At 44.8% G+C, this 16756-nt stretch overlaps 1 protein-coding gene across 1 annotated transcript in view; it reads right to left on the bottom strand.

Annotated features, from left to right (window-relative positions):
- zfpm1 (zinc finger protein, FOG family member 1) overlaps positions 1-16756 on the bottom strand; it is a 113723-nt gene that overhangs the window by 5569 nt on the left and 91398 nt on the right. The window contains exons 5-7 of the mRNA XM_080762247.1: positions 5479-5581; positions 3835-4089; positions 1588-1827 (exon numbers count right to left, since the gene is read on the bottom strand). Coding sequence (XP_080618373.1) covers positions 1588-1827; positions 3835-4089; positions 5479-5581 — 598 coding nt within the window. The remainder of the gene's footprint in view (positions 1-1587; positions 1828-3834; positions 4090-5478; positions 5582-16756) is intronic.

Genomic DNA, 16756 nt, shown 5'->3' with positions numbered 1-16756 from the left:
TCAGTTGTTTTCAACCCGTGCACATCGCATGCACGCCAGAAAAACAAAAAACACGGAGCCCGCCAAAAGCGGCAAAAACGTAACCAACAGCATTGGATTGTGGGACAAAATCTTAGCCAACGATAACAAAATATTCTTCAGTTTTGGGTCTGCGAGGCTAAATCTCATCAAACGGTGGTCCGCGGCTCGAATACCGAATAAATAATGAACCTTGATATGAAAAGGGTTGAAAACCACTGTGGTATAGACTAGAGCACCGAAGTCCTGACGTCACTGTCAGTAGAGGCCGTCAGTCCCCAGGTTCGTGTACTTTTTATTTGCATTGTAATCTCCATAGGGGGATTTTAGATCGCCTCGTATAAGAACTGTGTTTGAAAAATAAAACGATCACCCCGGCCTTTTCACTCATATGGATATGAAGCATCGACTGTAGGTGGAAATGTACAAATATACCCAAAGAGTAACAAAATAAGCGTTAGAAACGAGTCAAACAACCCAGAGACTACATTTCCGAGTAGGCGGGGTTGCTGCATCTGCCCGTCGCACAACAGAAACTGAATGTTAATTACGTTTATTTTTATTTTATTGATATTTAATGTTTTGTGGGTTAGTACGAGTCGAGTCACCACCAGCTGAGCTTACGTCAATGAGGAATCTCAGGAACGCAATGTGTTGACAGCTGGGCGTGACGTATATTAGCAGCGACATTGCCTTCATATGTAGTTTCAAGGCTTTTGCGGCCACATTAATTCCCTTTTCTCCAGAAACTGGCTGTATCAAAATAATATGAATGGACATCATTAACAACGCACAGCCACTCCCCTGACAGAAAGGCCGGGGTGGTCGGTTTATTTTCCAAACACAGGTCTTATATGAAGCGACCTAAAATCGCCCTATGGAGATTTCAATGCAAATGAATAACATACATGAACCTGTGTATTGGCGCCCTCTACTGAAAGTGACGTCAGACTTCGGTGCTCTGTATGACGGGAAGCCCTTGGTGTAAAACAGGGGTGATGTGACTGGTGAGATGGCAGGGGGGAGGAGAGAGAAGAGGAGGTGACAGGGGAGAGGAGAGAGAGAGGAGGAGGCAGGGGGGAGGAGAGAGAAGAGGAGACAAAGTGAGGCAGTGTGTGGCTAAGAGAGGAGGGTTTTTAATAGGAAACCCAATAAATTGACTAACAAAAAAAACATTTAAGAGTTCCAGAGCAGTTGTTCCATGACCATAAGTTAAATGATTACGGGGCGGCCATACATTGGAATTGCTTTGCAGCAGTGGTGGGAAAAGTACTAAAATGTTTTACTTAAGTAAAAGTATAAATACTGCAGTGAAAGTCCGGAATAAAAAATGTACTTGAGTAAAAGTACAAAAGTATTGGCGTCAAAAAGTACTTAAAGTACCAAAAGTAAAAGTATTAATTTTGCAGCATGTCTCATTTCAAGATTTCAAATGTATATACAGTAAAAAATATTTTGAAAAGCTCACAATGCGTCGAGAAACATAGCTTTTTTTCAGAAAACTGTCAGGATGTAGAAGACATTTTTTAATAGAATCTGATCTCAGGTCAGAATGGGATGCCGTCTCACCACTGTGCGTGCGCATGTGTATCTCCAGGGAGCTGGCGCTGGGGCAGCTCTTGTTGCACTGCGGGAAGGGGCAGACGCGCTCGTTGGGGTAGGAGTCCTTGGGCTTGTTGTTGTCCTGCGGCGGAGGCGAGGCGGCGGCCGGCTGCTTCTGCCGGCTGGCGCAGTAGTACATGAGGTGGGCCTGCAGGTTCCGCTCGCTGCGGTACCAGATCCCACAGTCCTTACACGGGAAGATGTCCTCTGAGGGGGAGGGAGACAAGCACACAAACAGTTAATTAATCCACAGTCCTTACACGGGAAGATGTCCTCTGAGGGGGAGACAAGCACACAAACAGTTAAGTACGTTGTCACATTACTACATGAGCATCAAGAGCAGCACCTCCAGACTCTTGAACAGTTTCTACTTGTCAACAATTAGACTGCTGAACAAGAACAGGTCTGGTGACACTGCACAGACTGAACTGAATTGGTCTCCTTTTAGTAGAGACTACTTTATATATACACATACACATAGGCTACATCACTATTATTTAATTATTTTTATATGCATACATATTGCACCATGTAGATTAGTCATGTACTATGCACTTTATGTCTTTCTTTTAACTGCAATGATGAGCCTGCACAAACAAGAATTTCACCCACGTTACTTGTAATGTGATGTGACAATAAACTTTGATTCTGATTCTGATTATTTGTCCGATCGGAAATGAGCACCGAGCAATCGGTTATTTGAAACCCATACATAGCCTACATACGGTCCACACTTACAGTACGTACGTGACATTCCTATGCATGCACATACGTACAGTGTGTATGCAGTACATGTGCAGATGGCACATAACGCTCAACCAACAAACAAACACCTTTCTCGTCCATCGAAGGAGCTCCGACAACAGCTGTGATGAGCACTTTGTAATCACATTACTTCACAGGTTACTACGGCAACAGGACTCTAAAGGTTATCGCGGAGCAGAGTTGTGGGAGAGAGAGAGAGAGAGAGAGAGAGAGAGAGAGAGAGAGAGTGACATGCCGCGGGGGGAATCAAACTAATCTGGTGTCGTATCGTGTGTTAATCCATTCTGGGCGGGAAACCCTTTTGGTGTTTGAAGCATTATGTTATATACTTTAACTATTGAAAAATAGCAGATCTACAAGCTTGTAGGTCTGCTATTTTTGAAAAATCGTGAAAATTTGCCTCAAATCTTTGAATATATATTCTCATATATTTTCCGATGGAGGTCGGTGGCATATTACATATCATTTTTGGGGTGCTTGACATGAAATATTGAGAACCACTGATATAGAAACAAAAATGTCGACGTCAGGTCTAAATGGGTTAACGGGGCTATTTATGATAACGCCCCATAATTAAGCGGCTCTTCAGAATGACTACGGTGTTAACGACAAGGGCAGGAAGGAGCAGTGGAGATGTCTCATCATGTTGAAACTCTCACGCTTGATCTGCGGTGATTAATCACAGTGACAGTTTACTGTGTGTGTGTGTGTGTGTGTGTGTGTGTGTGTGTGTGTGTGTGTGTGTGTGTGTGTGTGTGTGTCTCACAGTGTGTGCCACAGTGTGTGTCACAGTGTGTGTGTGTGTGTGTGTGTGTGTGTGTGTGTGTCTGACATCAGTGCAGCAGAGCCAATGGGTAACTTTACCTGGAAGCCATGTGAGAAGACAAATCGCTATGCATTGTTGTGACAACGGCCACCAGTTTGTTGTTAAAGAGTAGCAACACTGCCATCGTGTGGTTTAAACGGTGAATTGGATATTTCATGTGAGTTTACATGGGATGGAGAACCAATGCACAAAAGTGATGCAGTGATAATTAGGGCTGTTAACTAAACAGGTAATCAAACTAATCCATTTAATTGATTATTTAAAATAAATAAAAATAACAACACATAATGTATTAGAATAAAATAATCGATTTAGAAAGGATTTCACATTATATATATTTAATTACAATAGCAGGAATTGCTCACAATGCTTAGTATGCTTGTCGATTGGCAATGTCTGTGTGACACCGCGGTATGACAACGTATAATTTAGGGCAATATAATTAAGTTGTTCATCGGATGTAATCCATAGTTAGTTCCATTGGGGTGTTTTCGTGTCAATTTGTTGAAAAATAAAGCTTGATTATTTGATTAATCGGAAGAAGTAATCAATATAATATAATAATCACTACAAGAAAATAATCAACAGTTGCAGCCCTACTGAAAATCACAGAAATCACTCACTGTTGACGACAGCTGTGGCTAAGATGGCCGCCATGCCAGCCTGCTGCGGAAGCAGCTGGATCTCCGCCCGCAGTCCTGGCGAGTACACGGTGGACTCCTCCTTCACTGAGGGCTTCTGGGTAACCAGGCTCAACGGGGGGGACATGTGATCCACGGCGGAGGAGGAGGAGCCACCGCCACAGGGAGGCGACAGGGAGGCGAGGAGGCGGTCGCCCGCCACGATCTCACTGGTCACCTTACAATACACCTCCTCATCTGAAACACATACAGGGACATGTTCAAAGTCTGATCCTGGACCCTACAATACACCTCCTCATCTGAAACACATACAGGGACATGTTTAAAGTCTGATCCTGGACCCTACAATACACCTCCTCGTCTGAAACACATACAGGGAGTTCTTCAAGGTCTGATCCTGGACCCTACAACCCGCCCTGCACGCTCAGATCAGCCAACACAGGGAGGCTGGCAGAACATTCATTAAAACAGCCGGGACAACGCTCCACACGTCCCAGACTCTTCTCCCTTCTGGCTCCAAAACTATGGAATGAACTTTCCAATTGCAATCAGAACTGCAGACTCACTCCCAATCTTCCCCCGCAGTCTGACAACTCACCTCTTCAGACTCCATCTTAGGCCTGACTCACACCTTCACAACAGACTGATGTATAGCTGATGCATGAGACTTGTTTACTGATGCAAGCTCACAATGCATTTCCAATGGGAGTCACATGGTTTGACACACCATTTTTGTTGTATGAGGGGGTGGGGGGCAGTAGAAACACAGCCGAAAGCCGTACAACAAAAATGTTGTGTCAAACCATGTGACTTCCATTGGAAATGCATTGGGGCAAGATGTAAACAAACCCTTTGTTTACATCTAGCATCCAACTATGTTGTATGCTAGATGCGAAGGTGTGAGTGAGGCCTCGACTACCTTACAGGCGCATGCAAAAGGCTCAACTTAAGTAATTTAGATAGCAATAACATTTTATGTAGACATAGCATTCTATAGTGTATACTTATAGCTTTACTGTACAGATTTTCTACTGGACAGATGCTATAGGTTCTTAGCTTCCTTATGATTCTTGATGAAAATGTTTTATGTATTTGATGTATTACCATGTGTTGTTCTTGCGTACTGTAAGTCGCTTTGAATTTAAGCCCAAACCACACCAAAGGGTCGGGTCGGGACAACACGTTTAACGTAAACCACAACAATGCAACTCATTTGACCTTTAAAACCTTTTTGTCCCGACCCGACCCTTTGGTATGGTTTGGGCTTCAGAGCGTCTGCTAAATGCCTCAAATTAAGTGTAAATTGTAAGGGATCATCATCACACACTGAGGTCATACGGTCAAAGCCGGTGACCGCCGTCGCCTTGAGTCCCTTGTTTGTGCCGAATCTGGGTTGCAAATGGTTTGTTGAACTCCCTCTGGTGTTGTGAACGTCTGTCTGTCTGTCTGTCTGTCTGTCTGTCTGTCTGTCTGTCTGTCTGTCTGTCTGTCTGACTGACATACACATCATACAGGACAAACACCCATCCTGCTCAGTTATTGTTTGTCTGTCTGTAATAATTGTATAAATGTTGAATGGTATACAGTAGCAGTATCCAAGTGTACTTTTGCTATATAAAAAGTTACCTTTGCTGTAGATGGTACAGTTGGCAGCTGCAGTATCAGAGTTCAACGTAACACGACTGAGCCAACAGTCTGCCTCGCCACAAACCAGAGTTAGCCTCCATCTCTGCAGAGGAAGAGACGAGAGACAAGGGTCACGCATTAGTGGACATTTTATTAAAAATGCATTTTAAGGGAATAGCTGCAAACAATTCACGATGAACCCATTTAGGGTGGGAACCCCTTTTGGTGTTTAAAGCATTATGTTATACTTTAGCTATTGAAAAATAGCAGGTCTGAAAATGAGTGCAAATCTTTGAATATGTATTCTTTCACACAAACGTTTCAACCCAAATCTTTGCTTCTGGGGGGTCACTGGAACAACATATTTTCAGATGGGGGCCGGCGGCCAATTGCAGTTTATTCTGGGGGTCCTTGACGTGAAAAACATTGAGCACCACTGACATATAAACATAGGGCTTTTCAGAAAACTTTTAGGATTTAGAGTCCTAAATGGGTTAAGAATAAAATAGTTTACAGCCATAAAGTGAGTGTAATCTAGCATAGGAATACAAGGGAATCATACAATTGGTACTTGGTATAGACTAGTCATTGGTTAGACCAGTAATTAGTCCTACAACCTATCTCAAACCCTCAACCCTAACCCTAACCTCCCACGGGGCAGCACACCTAAACCTAACCTTAACCCTCTCCCAACCCTTAACGCACCCCTCACCAACCTTAATCCGGTCGTCTTAACGCACCCCTCACCAACCTTATATCTAACCAATGACCAGTCTAAACTAAGTATGCACCCCAACTTTTGCTTTTTAATAGTTACCAATAGTTATTAGACTTTCATGTAACAAAGTTATTCTATAAGAGAATAGATACTGTAACACAATGTAGTACTGTAAAGTGTGTGTAATTCTAAGACCATATGATGTTGCAATTGTTTAATACTGTGTCTGGGGATACTTTATGTCCAACAACACATCAGATAAATCCCAAACACCAAAACACAAAGTGCCGCCAATTGAAATACCCATAAATTGGGCAGTGTCCACCGCATGCCGAGAGGCAAACACGGGTTTACAAAAGGCAGAGTGAAATTATGGACAGTCGGTGCCCAAGTAGGAAATGAGAAATGAGGGAGAGCATAGGTCGAACAAAGACACTCAGAAAAGCAGATATAGTCATAAAAGAAAGCAACGGAGATTGGGAGAAATTAGAAAAAGAGAGGGAGGGTAGATAGATTGGGGGGGGGGGGGGGGGAAGAGAGACAGAGACCTCAGGAGAGAGAGGAGAAGAAAAGACCCGAAAGAAGATCTGATGAGGTCGGCATGCTCCCATTCAGCCTGTCACCATAATAAGATCCCTGTGGATACACTGCACAAAGACTGGGAAGTCAACATGGTCTCTCTCTCTCTGTGCGTGTGTGTGTGTGTGTGTGTGTGTGTGTGTGTGTGTGTGTGTGTGTGTGTGTGTGTGTGTGTGTGTGTGTGTGTGTGTGTGTGTGTGAGAGAGAGAGAGAGAGAGAGAGAGAGGGGACACATACAACACACACACACACACACACACACACACACACACCTGTGCATCCTCAGTTCAGTACAATCTTGTCTTTGTTCAAATGAGGCCCCAAACATTCCCTCTCACAATCACTCCCAAGCCACATAACAGGCTTAATCAGAGTCTCAGTGACACGCACACGCACACACACACGCACACACACACACACACACACACACACACACACACACACACACACACACACAGCTCATAACTATAACTCTCTTTACTTCCATGTTGTATGATGCTTTCTCAAATGTAAACACAGTTCCATAATGTAACAGTACTATGAACACGATTATCCATCCACCCCAAAAGCCTTTGAAGAAGTACTTCTAATCCACATAGAACCTGCAGGTCGTTCTTACAAAAGGTTGCTGACTAATATGAGCAGCTCAGACAGGCCGGGGAACATAGATTCATGGCCAGAGTAAAAACATGGCTCCTGTCCTGGTGCAACATCAGATGCACCCCAGATTCGGCACAAACAAGGGACTAAATTAATTTTGCTCCTATGCCACCAATGGTGGAACACCCTATCAACAGTCATTAATTAATGTGAATACCTTGAATTCTTTGCAATTCAAAACTGGCCCCCGTACTCCAACAATCAATCAATCAATCAATCCACTGCTCTCTAGTCTCTAGTCTACGCAGATGGGAGAATGAATGAAGCAGTGTGATGCAGTACTGGGTAGTCTACACCAGGTGGCAGCATTCGACCAGCACTGGAACTTTATGAATCCTTAGATCAGCTGGAGTGGAGACCTTTGCCCCACAGTGCCTGATGAAGAGTGAAGTTATTTTGCAAGTGGACTATTTCTCTTGTTTCTTGTGTTATTTATCTCTCTAGTGTTATACACTGGGTTGGTTATGCTCCATGCCTTTTCCCCTCCATATGTATGTTAACAAGGACCATGTTGCTTTGCAATGTATCACTTTTATCTTCCTCGTTTCTCTAAAGGAGTAAAATATGTTGTGGTTCAGTTTTTTAACCTTGTGTGCTTACCCTCTGTTGCTAAACTCTCTCTGGGTATTGTAGTTTTATCTCTATACAAATCGGGGCTGCTATAAGCCATTCTGTACGGGAACCCGTTTTGGTGTTTAGCATCATGTTATGCTTTAGCTATTGAAAAATAGCAGATCTACGAGCTTGTAGGTCTGCTATTTTTGAAAAATCGAAGAACGACTGACATTTTTTTAGAATCTGATCTCAGGTCAGAATGGGTTCATCAGACCAGTGTGTGTCCGGTGGAAACCTCGTATGAATCTGATCTCAGGTCAGAATGGGATAACAACCCAATTTCTCTGCAGAGATCCATTATGTTTTATCTTTATCTTATCGCATCTTATCGCCGTGACATTTCTCTGCCCTTGGAGAGAAAGAAAATGTAAACTCCAGTGATGAAAGAGAAGGAAGAAAAGTTTCTGAGAGCCTGCCTAGTACCTTTAGACTAGAGGAACAAGAGGTATAGAGTGAGTCATAAAAGGCTACAAGTGGGCCGAGGACAGGCTGTGTGCACAGGATTTACTTTTACAGTCGGGGTTGCCCAGGGTTGACGTTAGAAAAACCTTCTTTCATGGTTGAGACGAAGTGCCTCTGTGTTTGTATTTGTACCAGAATATGATGACCCGTCTAATTCTATAGTTTCTCCTCATCCGCCAACCAGTGGCGTATATCTACGTACAACAAGGCGAGGACAGCAGGCGTTTTCTGCCAGGCCAAAATCCATACACTGAGGACAAAAACAAGACCTGAGAACTATTAGTGGACGGACGGCGGACTGGCCGTTGCGGTAGAGCGCGACCCTCAATCACCCATTGGAATGTAAATGCATGCCTTTCAGCCTTTGTGTCCTACGTCTGTCTGGCAGGTATATCTCTTTGAAAACCTTTAGTGCTACTGATTGTGCACGGGGGGGGGGGGGGGGGGACGACGACGACGACGACAATGAACACATCTTGCCTGCCCAAAATGTGATTCTTGCCTGCCCAAAATGTGATTCCTGGAAACGCCACTGCTTTACCAAGAACCTATTGGGATGCAACGAGGTTACTTTGGTCCAATCTGCAGTTCCATCACCTGCGCCGTAGTACCACTCAGAGAAGGTTTATGGGACGCTGTTATAGCGCACCTTCGGAGCAAAGCGTCCGTTAAAATGGCCTGAAAGAAATAACCGTGAAGATGTATTCTTTCCTCATTACTACCTCCTAAATAATTGACATTTGAAAATAATGTTTTCAAAAGCTGTTTCATACATTTGAAGACGGGACATTCTGCTGCATTAAAGGAGTACTTTTACTTTTGGTATTTTAAAAGATACAATGACGACGTCGTCTAGTACACCTAATGAAGATGAGCACGGTCAAAATCAAACGATTCAAAAGAACCTAAAGTGATATCGTCTCATCATCAATACATTGAATTGAACAAAGACAAACATCATATTCGATGGTTTGGAGTCAGGAAGGAAGGAAGGAAGGAAGGAAGGAAGGAATGCCGTGGTCCGTGTAGTTCTGTCTGCCGTACACTGAAGATGGAGACAGAGCGTATTGTATTTCATGGGGAACTAGCGCAGATGTACAGATATGGCATCTTTTGTTTTAATTTGTAACCCAATGCTGGAGCCGTCTGAGCTCTAAGTACTGCTAATTTGTTTCAGACTAATTCATCAGGCCACAGCTTTGGAATTCACTATGATGATAGGCCAGTGGGGGGGGGGGAGACAGACACACACACACACACACACACACACACACACACACACACACACACACACACACACCACAAACACGTGCGCGCAGGCAAAAACAGGCAAGTTGTCTTCGGAAATGAATGAATTATTTTCTTTACAAATAAAGCATACCTCAACAAAGCTCTAAAAAAGAGCGAACACCAATTATTGTTGTGAACCTCTCACAGGAATAGGAGTGAACTCTCGTAGCAGGAAAGGAGGAAAGAAAGACAAAAGGGCTTCAGTTCAGATGCCGTTTTGCAAGTGTGTGGAAAGCTAGCGAAAGCAGCGAGCGCAGAGGAGAGCCTGTGCAGAGCCAAGTCTACCTCCGGATCAGATGGGAGAGATAGGAGAGAGAGAGCCCATGGTCTGAGAGGGACTGAAAGGAGATGATGTTCTATGAATCTACAGAGGCCACGATGCAGCCTCAGGACTCCTTGATATTCAGGAAATACGTACTATAGGAGCTCGCAGGCATAGCCACAAAATATGCATGCATGCGGCATACCCACAGACACAGATCACATTCACGTATATGGACATACTTACACACACACACACACACACACACACACACACACACACACACAGACCCATGCTGAGAATCAAAGGGACAACCATATTCTCACGCATCGCACACGCACGCACGCACATGCACCCCGTAGGAGCCAGATAATGAGAATCCAAGAACAAGAGGCATAGGGCCAGGTCACATTTTGATGAGGTTTTGTGCGTGCGTGCGTGCGTGCGTGCGTGCGTGCGTGCGTGCGTGCGTGCGTGCGTGCGTGCGTGCATGCGTGCGTGCATGTGTGCGTGCGTTCAACTAAGCCAAAAGAGAATGCGTATGCCTGAGATGTGGCGCTGAGTTAAGGAGAACGGAGAAGCCACCGGATAGCATCGACAGCCTTTCACTTCCCATGGTCAGTCTCCACAGAGCAGACATAAGACCCACTGAATATCAAACTCAACTTCTTCTATGCAACGGGTATAGAGTCTGTTCTTCTGCAGGTATATATGGCAGTGAATGCTGGACCCTGAAGCCAACACTGCAGACGTCTCTAGACGGGTGCTACACCAGAATGCTGCGTGCAGTACTTAACATCAGCAAGAATCTGTATGATGGAATACCAAGGGTGAGCCAGAAGATAGCAGCCAGGAGAATGACAGGACAGTGGACACTGCCAAAGACATCATGAACTGCCAGCCAGCAGATTGGCGCTACTAGGGAACCAACACACGGGGCATCGATCACGAGGACGTCCTACACTAACATGGACGTGGTGGATGTATACTCAAGAACGACGCAGGAGCGCAAAGTACCAACGAACAGGCCAGATGTACTGTATGGAGAACTGGGATGACTGGAGGGAGAGGAGAGGAGAGGAGAGGAGAGGTGTCCTCTCCTCCAATGACGTTGACAGCCATGACAGCCCATGTCATGGCTTACGAATGGATTCACCCTGCTACCCACATACTGTGACTTTATGCACATGCTGTTGGATTATTACAAACGGAAATGTTTTTATCAAGGAAAGTGAACGGGGATAAGTTCTATAGCAAATTTACGGGAAAGTGCAAATAAACAAACACAAATAAACGAACATATTTAATAAGCATTCACCACACAATATCCACTCAGATTTTTATCAGTGCCTCGAAACTCAATCAATATCTCTGAGCATAATGTTTGCCCAGACTTGATGGGCTGGAGTCAGGTGGAGATTCTTCATAAAGATAAGAACGTCCGTCCGTCCGTCCGTCCGTCCGTCCGTCTGTCTGTCTGTCTGTCTGTCTGTGTGTGTGTGTGTGTGTGTGTGTGTGTGTGTGTGCAATTAAGCCCATATATGGGCTTAATTGCGACAGCAGGTCGTATTTACTATTATGATCCCTGATTTACTATCATCCCTGATGATGTCATAGTGATGTCACGAGACATGTGCCCAGGATTGTGAGTGACAGATTGAGTGACAGATTGTGAGTGACTTGATGTGACGCGACGTGACAGAAAACGCAAGGTTTCATAGTTAACTGCGACCTATTGGTCGCAAAAAAAAGATACCTCATTGGCCGCTATACAGTTCATTGGACGACCTGTATCGACCTGTATCGCAGAAGTGTGCCGGAAGTGCGGAAGGCACGCTGCGCCACGCTGCCACTCAAGTGTCTGTGACTGGCCAATCACAGTGTGCCTTTTCCGGGACTTATCAGACCTGTATGTCCGCTCTGACGCATGCGGGAGCTTCTGTGAAGCACCAACCAAGCAGAAGCTCTCTGGCCTCACTTGAGTACAGACAGACACCCCAGAGCCCAAAGGAGGCGTCTGTCTACCTTTCTATGTCCACGGGCAGGACATCACAGGCCTATACCCATAGGAACGAGGCAGCAGCAGCAGCAGCAGCTGCTGTGTGAGAACGCTGCTTTAAGAATAAGACAGCCCAGGAGAAGAGAGTCTTTTGAGCTGCAGCAGTCTAAGCCTCTCCTCCTGCTCGTCCCGCGGACCCCCCCCCCCCCCGCCCCGCCCCCTCCCCCCCACACCTCATGAATATTAACCAAGCTCTGAGCCCGGGCTTTAATCTGCCTGATCCCTCCGCACTGCTGCCGCCGAGACGATAGCGAATCTAATTATTTGGTCTGATATTAACCCCCCCCCCCTCTCCGTACCGTCACCACCTCCACCCCCACCACCTCAACGCATATGAACATAAATGCACAAATATATATATATATATATATATATATATATACCCCTGTGTTTGAACACACACAAACACGTGTGCATGTTCGACATGAGAACTCGTATAAGACAAGTCGCACTCACTCGCACATTGAGCTCTTCAGCCACAGGACAGATAGATACCTTTTATTGCACCAACTGTAACAGTAACATTCTCTTCTGTCTCTCTCTCTCTCTCTCACACACACACACGCACACGCACACACGCGCACGCACACACACACACCTCCTCACTGCAGCATCTATACCTCCCGCACAGCGCCCTGTGACGCCCTGTTCTTATCAGTCGCAAAAATGCCCTCCTCCTACGCTGATAAAAAAAAAAACCTGAATGCAAATGATGCCAGGCTGATTCTGTTTCTTTACTTCTCCCCCCGGTCAGCGGTTAGTAGCCTCTGAACGGACGTTGAATTCTCTCTCTCTCTCTCCAGGGAGAGAAGAGAACAATGATGGGGAGGTGGGTGGTGGGTAAGGGGGAGGTCTTTCCCTGAACTAACCCCAGAGCATAACCTCCATCTATATGTGCGTCATGTGCACTTCAATTAACCCCTTTTGGTGTTTGGCATTATGTTATGCTTTAGCTATTGAAAAATAGCAGATCTACAAGCTCATAGCGCGCCACCGAGTGGCGCGCTACGAGCTTGTAGGTCTGCTATTTTGGAAAAATCGAAGAACGACTGACATAGAAACATAGCTTTTTCAGAAAACTGTCAGGATTGTAGAAGACATTTTTAGAATCTGATCTCAGGTCAGAATGGGTTAACAGCTTCAACCGGGAGTCATCAACATGTCCCCACACGGACAAACGTGTTCATGGCGAAGACCTTTCCTCAGAATATGAATGACATTTATTTACTGAGTCTGTGACACTATGGCATAGACTAGAGACTACTGGAACTAGTCATTATTGTCAAATGTTTTATTTGCAAGGACGCCCCTTAACTCTGAGAGTGTACGAATGGAACATGTGGTACGTTCCATTTGCCAATGCCAAGTCTGTGGCAAGTATTTAATTTTGACAAAAATGTTCACCACAAGTCAGCATGGTGATGACCCCTGCTTAAACCCATTTTGGGTGGGAACCCCTTTTGGTGTTAGCATTATCTTATGCTTTAGCTATTGAAAAAAAGAAGATCTACAGGCTCGTAGCGCGCCACCGAGTGGCGCGCTACGAGCTTGTAGGTCTGCTATTTTTGAAAAATCGAAAATTGTCAGGATACAGGAGACATTTTTAGAATCTGATCTCAGGTCAAAATGGGTTAAACCCATTTAAAAAAGATATAGTTTTGCACATTCTTGTCCAAAATAGGGATGGCGGGTTGAATATATGGTTAAAGAGAAGGAAAATAGGAAAATAACCAACGGATCCCCATTCCTGCTCTATGACCCCCAAGATGAGGAGATTAAGTCGTCTTCATACAAACTGTCAGTCGCTACAGTTACTGTACACTTCCTGCGCATCTGGGACGAAGTGTTTGTGTATGCAAATCTGACTGGCAGTGGTACAGTTACAGTATACCATTTAATATTATTCATTCAGTGAAGTTTATACACCACCCCCCTCCCTCCCCCCCATCGATTGTTTGACTAGGCGTGCCCGGCAGGCATTAACCCATTCTGACCTGAGATCAGATTCACACGAGGTTTCCACTGGACACATACACTGGTCTGATTAACCCATTCTGACCTGAGATCAGATTCTAAAAAATGTCAGTCGCTCTTCGATTTTTCAAAAATAGCAGACCTACAAGCTCGTAGCGCGCCACTCGGTGGCGCGCTATGAGCTTGTAGATCTGCTATTTTTCAATAGCTAAAGCATAACATGATGCTGACACCAAAATGGATTCCCGTTCAGAAATGGTTAAATGAAGTCGAGCAAATAACATAAGCTAGTTTAAGTATGCTTCCATGTGTGGTTTATAGGAAGTATATACACACTATAGTAACCCAAACCTTGAGATGTCACAGTTTGCAGAGCACAGCAAAGTGTTGGTTTTATATACTCTGAAAGAGTAAGAATATATTTAAACATAAATGGATGCACACGTCCGCACTGTTGACGATGAACAAAGTGTGTGTCCCTTTTTTACATTTGGATTTACTGTTGGATCGACAGTTTGGAGCTCGCAGAGAGCCTTTCTGAGACGCAGATGCGACGCATTGTGAGCTTGTTGTAGATCTTTTCAAAAGATTTTCATACATTTTGAAAACCTGGAAATGGGACATTCTGTATAATCAGTATACTTTCTACTTTTGGTAGCCTACTTCAAAACTACATTTTGATACACAAGTCAATTTTGAATTCCGGACTTTTACTTGTAAACAGAGTAATACGACGTCTACTTTGCAGTATTGATACTTTTACTTAATCCATTCAGGACGGGGACCCCTTTTGGTGTTTTAAGCATCATGTTATACTTTAGCTATTGAAAAATAGCAGATCTACAAGCTCATAGCGTGGCACCGAGTGCCACGCTACGAGCTTGTAGATCTGATATGTTTTGGGGGAAAGGGGAAAATGTGCTGCAAATGTATATGAATGTATATTTTTTCAGTGAGTGAGTGAACGTTTTAACTAAAATATTTGCTTCTGGGGGGTCCCTGGATAAACATATTTTCAGATGGGGGTTGGCAGCCAATTACATATCTTTTTTGGGGGGTCCTTGACATGAAAATGTTTGAGAACAACTAGGTTTTTCAGAAAACCGTCAGGATTTAGAAGACATTTGTAGAATCGTCCTCAGGGCTGAATGGGTTATTATGGGACTGTTAATTCGTCGAGACTCGAGAGACATCTTCACTGCGGTGAACTTCAAATCCCCGAGCGGGGAAGGTACAGTACAGTACAGTACAGTACAGTACAGTACAGTACAGTACAGTACAGTACAGTACAGTACAGTACAGTACGGTGCGGTGCGGGGCGGCCACTTGTTGCTCTCTTCCGCTGACCTTTTCAACCGCTAACCACCAGTCAGTCAGTCATTCATTCACACACTCCTCTGCTCGCATAATAATCATTTAAATCGCTCATTTTCTCTTCCTCCCTTCTCCTCTTTCACGTTCTCTCTCTCTCTCTCTTCCTCATTTCCAACCATTCACCTCTTTCTTAATCTTCCCATGCCTTTCTTTCTCCCACTCTTCTCACTCCACCCAAATCTGTCTGCCCCTTCTCTCTCTCTCTCTCTCTCTCTCTCTCTCTCTCTCTCTCTCGCTCTCTCTCTCTCTCTCTTTACTATCTACTACAGGAAATGGTTTCTTTCCCAAATCCGGGAGGCTAGAGGGGCTGCTCACTGTCCCAAACAAAGAGGTCAGTGTGTGTGAATCCTCCAAAAATACAGAGAAGAAAAGGCAGATAAAAATCAGAAACCTACTCTCATCCGCCTCTCTCTCTCACACACACGCACGCACACACTGAACACACACACACACACACACACACACACACACACACACACACACACACACACACACACACACACACACACACACACAGTTTAGTTTAGCGAGTGCACACTCACACACACACATGCGATATTCCACACACGGGACGTTCTCTACTCGAAAACGTCAAAACGCTTACATGGTAACAAAACAACACGCCAGTGGAGTGTCACCGAGTGTCACTGAAGAAAAAAAATACCGGTAGTATATTAAAAAAAAACCCAGATACAAAATAAAATACCTATTCCCTCGTGCAGGCATGCTCATGCACACAGTCGCATGCATGCGTGTGTGTATGAGCACACACACCTACGAGAGAAAAGAAAATAAAGAGAGAGATAGGGAGAGAGAGAGAGAGAGAGAGAGAGAGAGAGACAGGTTTGATGAGCTGCATGCAAATGACATGTAAAAATATAAAACTGCGATACTTAAAACGGGGCCCAGAGTAGATAAGAGATTTGAAAATGAGGCACTCTTGGAAAGCGGGCTCCTGAACTGCCGCAGATGAGGCTCAGAGATAGAGGCTCTCTCTCTCTCTCCCCTCCACCCTGCAGAAGCCCGTGCAGATGACAGGGAGATGCAGATACCAGCCAGTCACTGCCACTGAGTGATGAGAATGAACCCCCCCCATCCCATCCCATCACATCCCATCCCATCTCTCCTTTCCTCTCTCCCTCCCTTCCTTCCCTCTCATCTACTCCACCTCTCTTCTGTTGCTTTACCTCACAATCCCCCCCCTCCCCCCCGCCCCTCTCTCTCTCATTTCCTTTTTGTCTAACATGTTTTGTTTTAACCCATTCTGACCTGAGATCAGATTCTA

This window comes from Protomyctophum bolini (assembly GCF_963924005.1).
Source record: "Protomyctophum bolini genome assembly, chromosome: 4".
Lineage (NCBI taxonomy): Eukaryota > Metazoa > Chordata > Actinopteri > Myctophiformes > Myctophidae > Protomyctophum > Protomyctophum bolini.
Note: the sequence above shows the minus strand (reverse complement) of the source record. Positions and strands in the feature narration are given on the sequence as shown.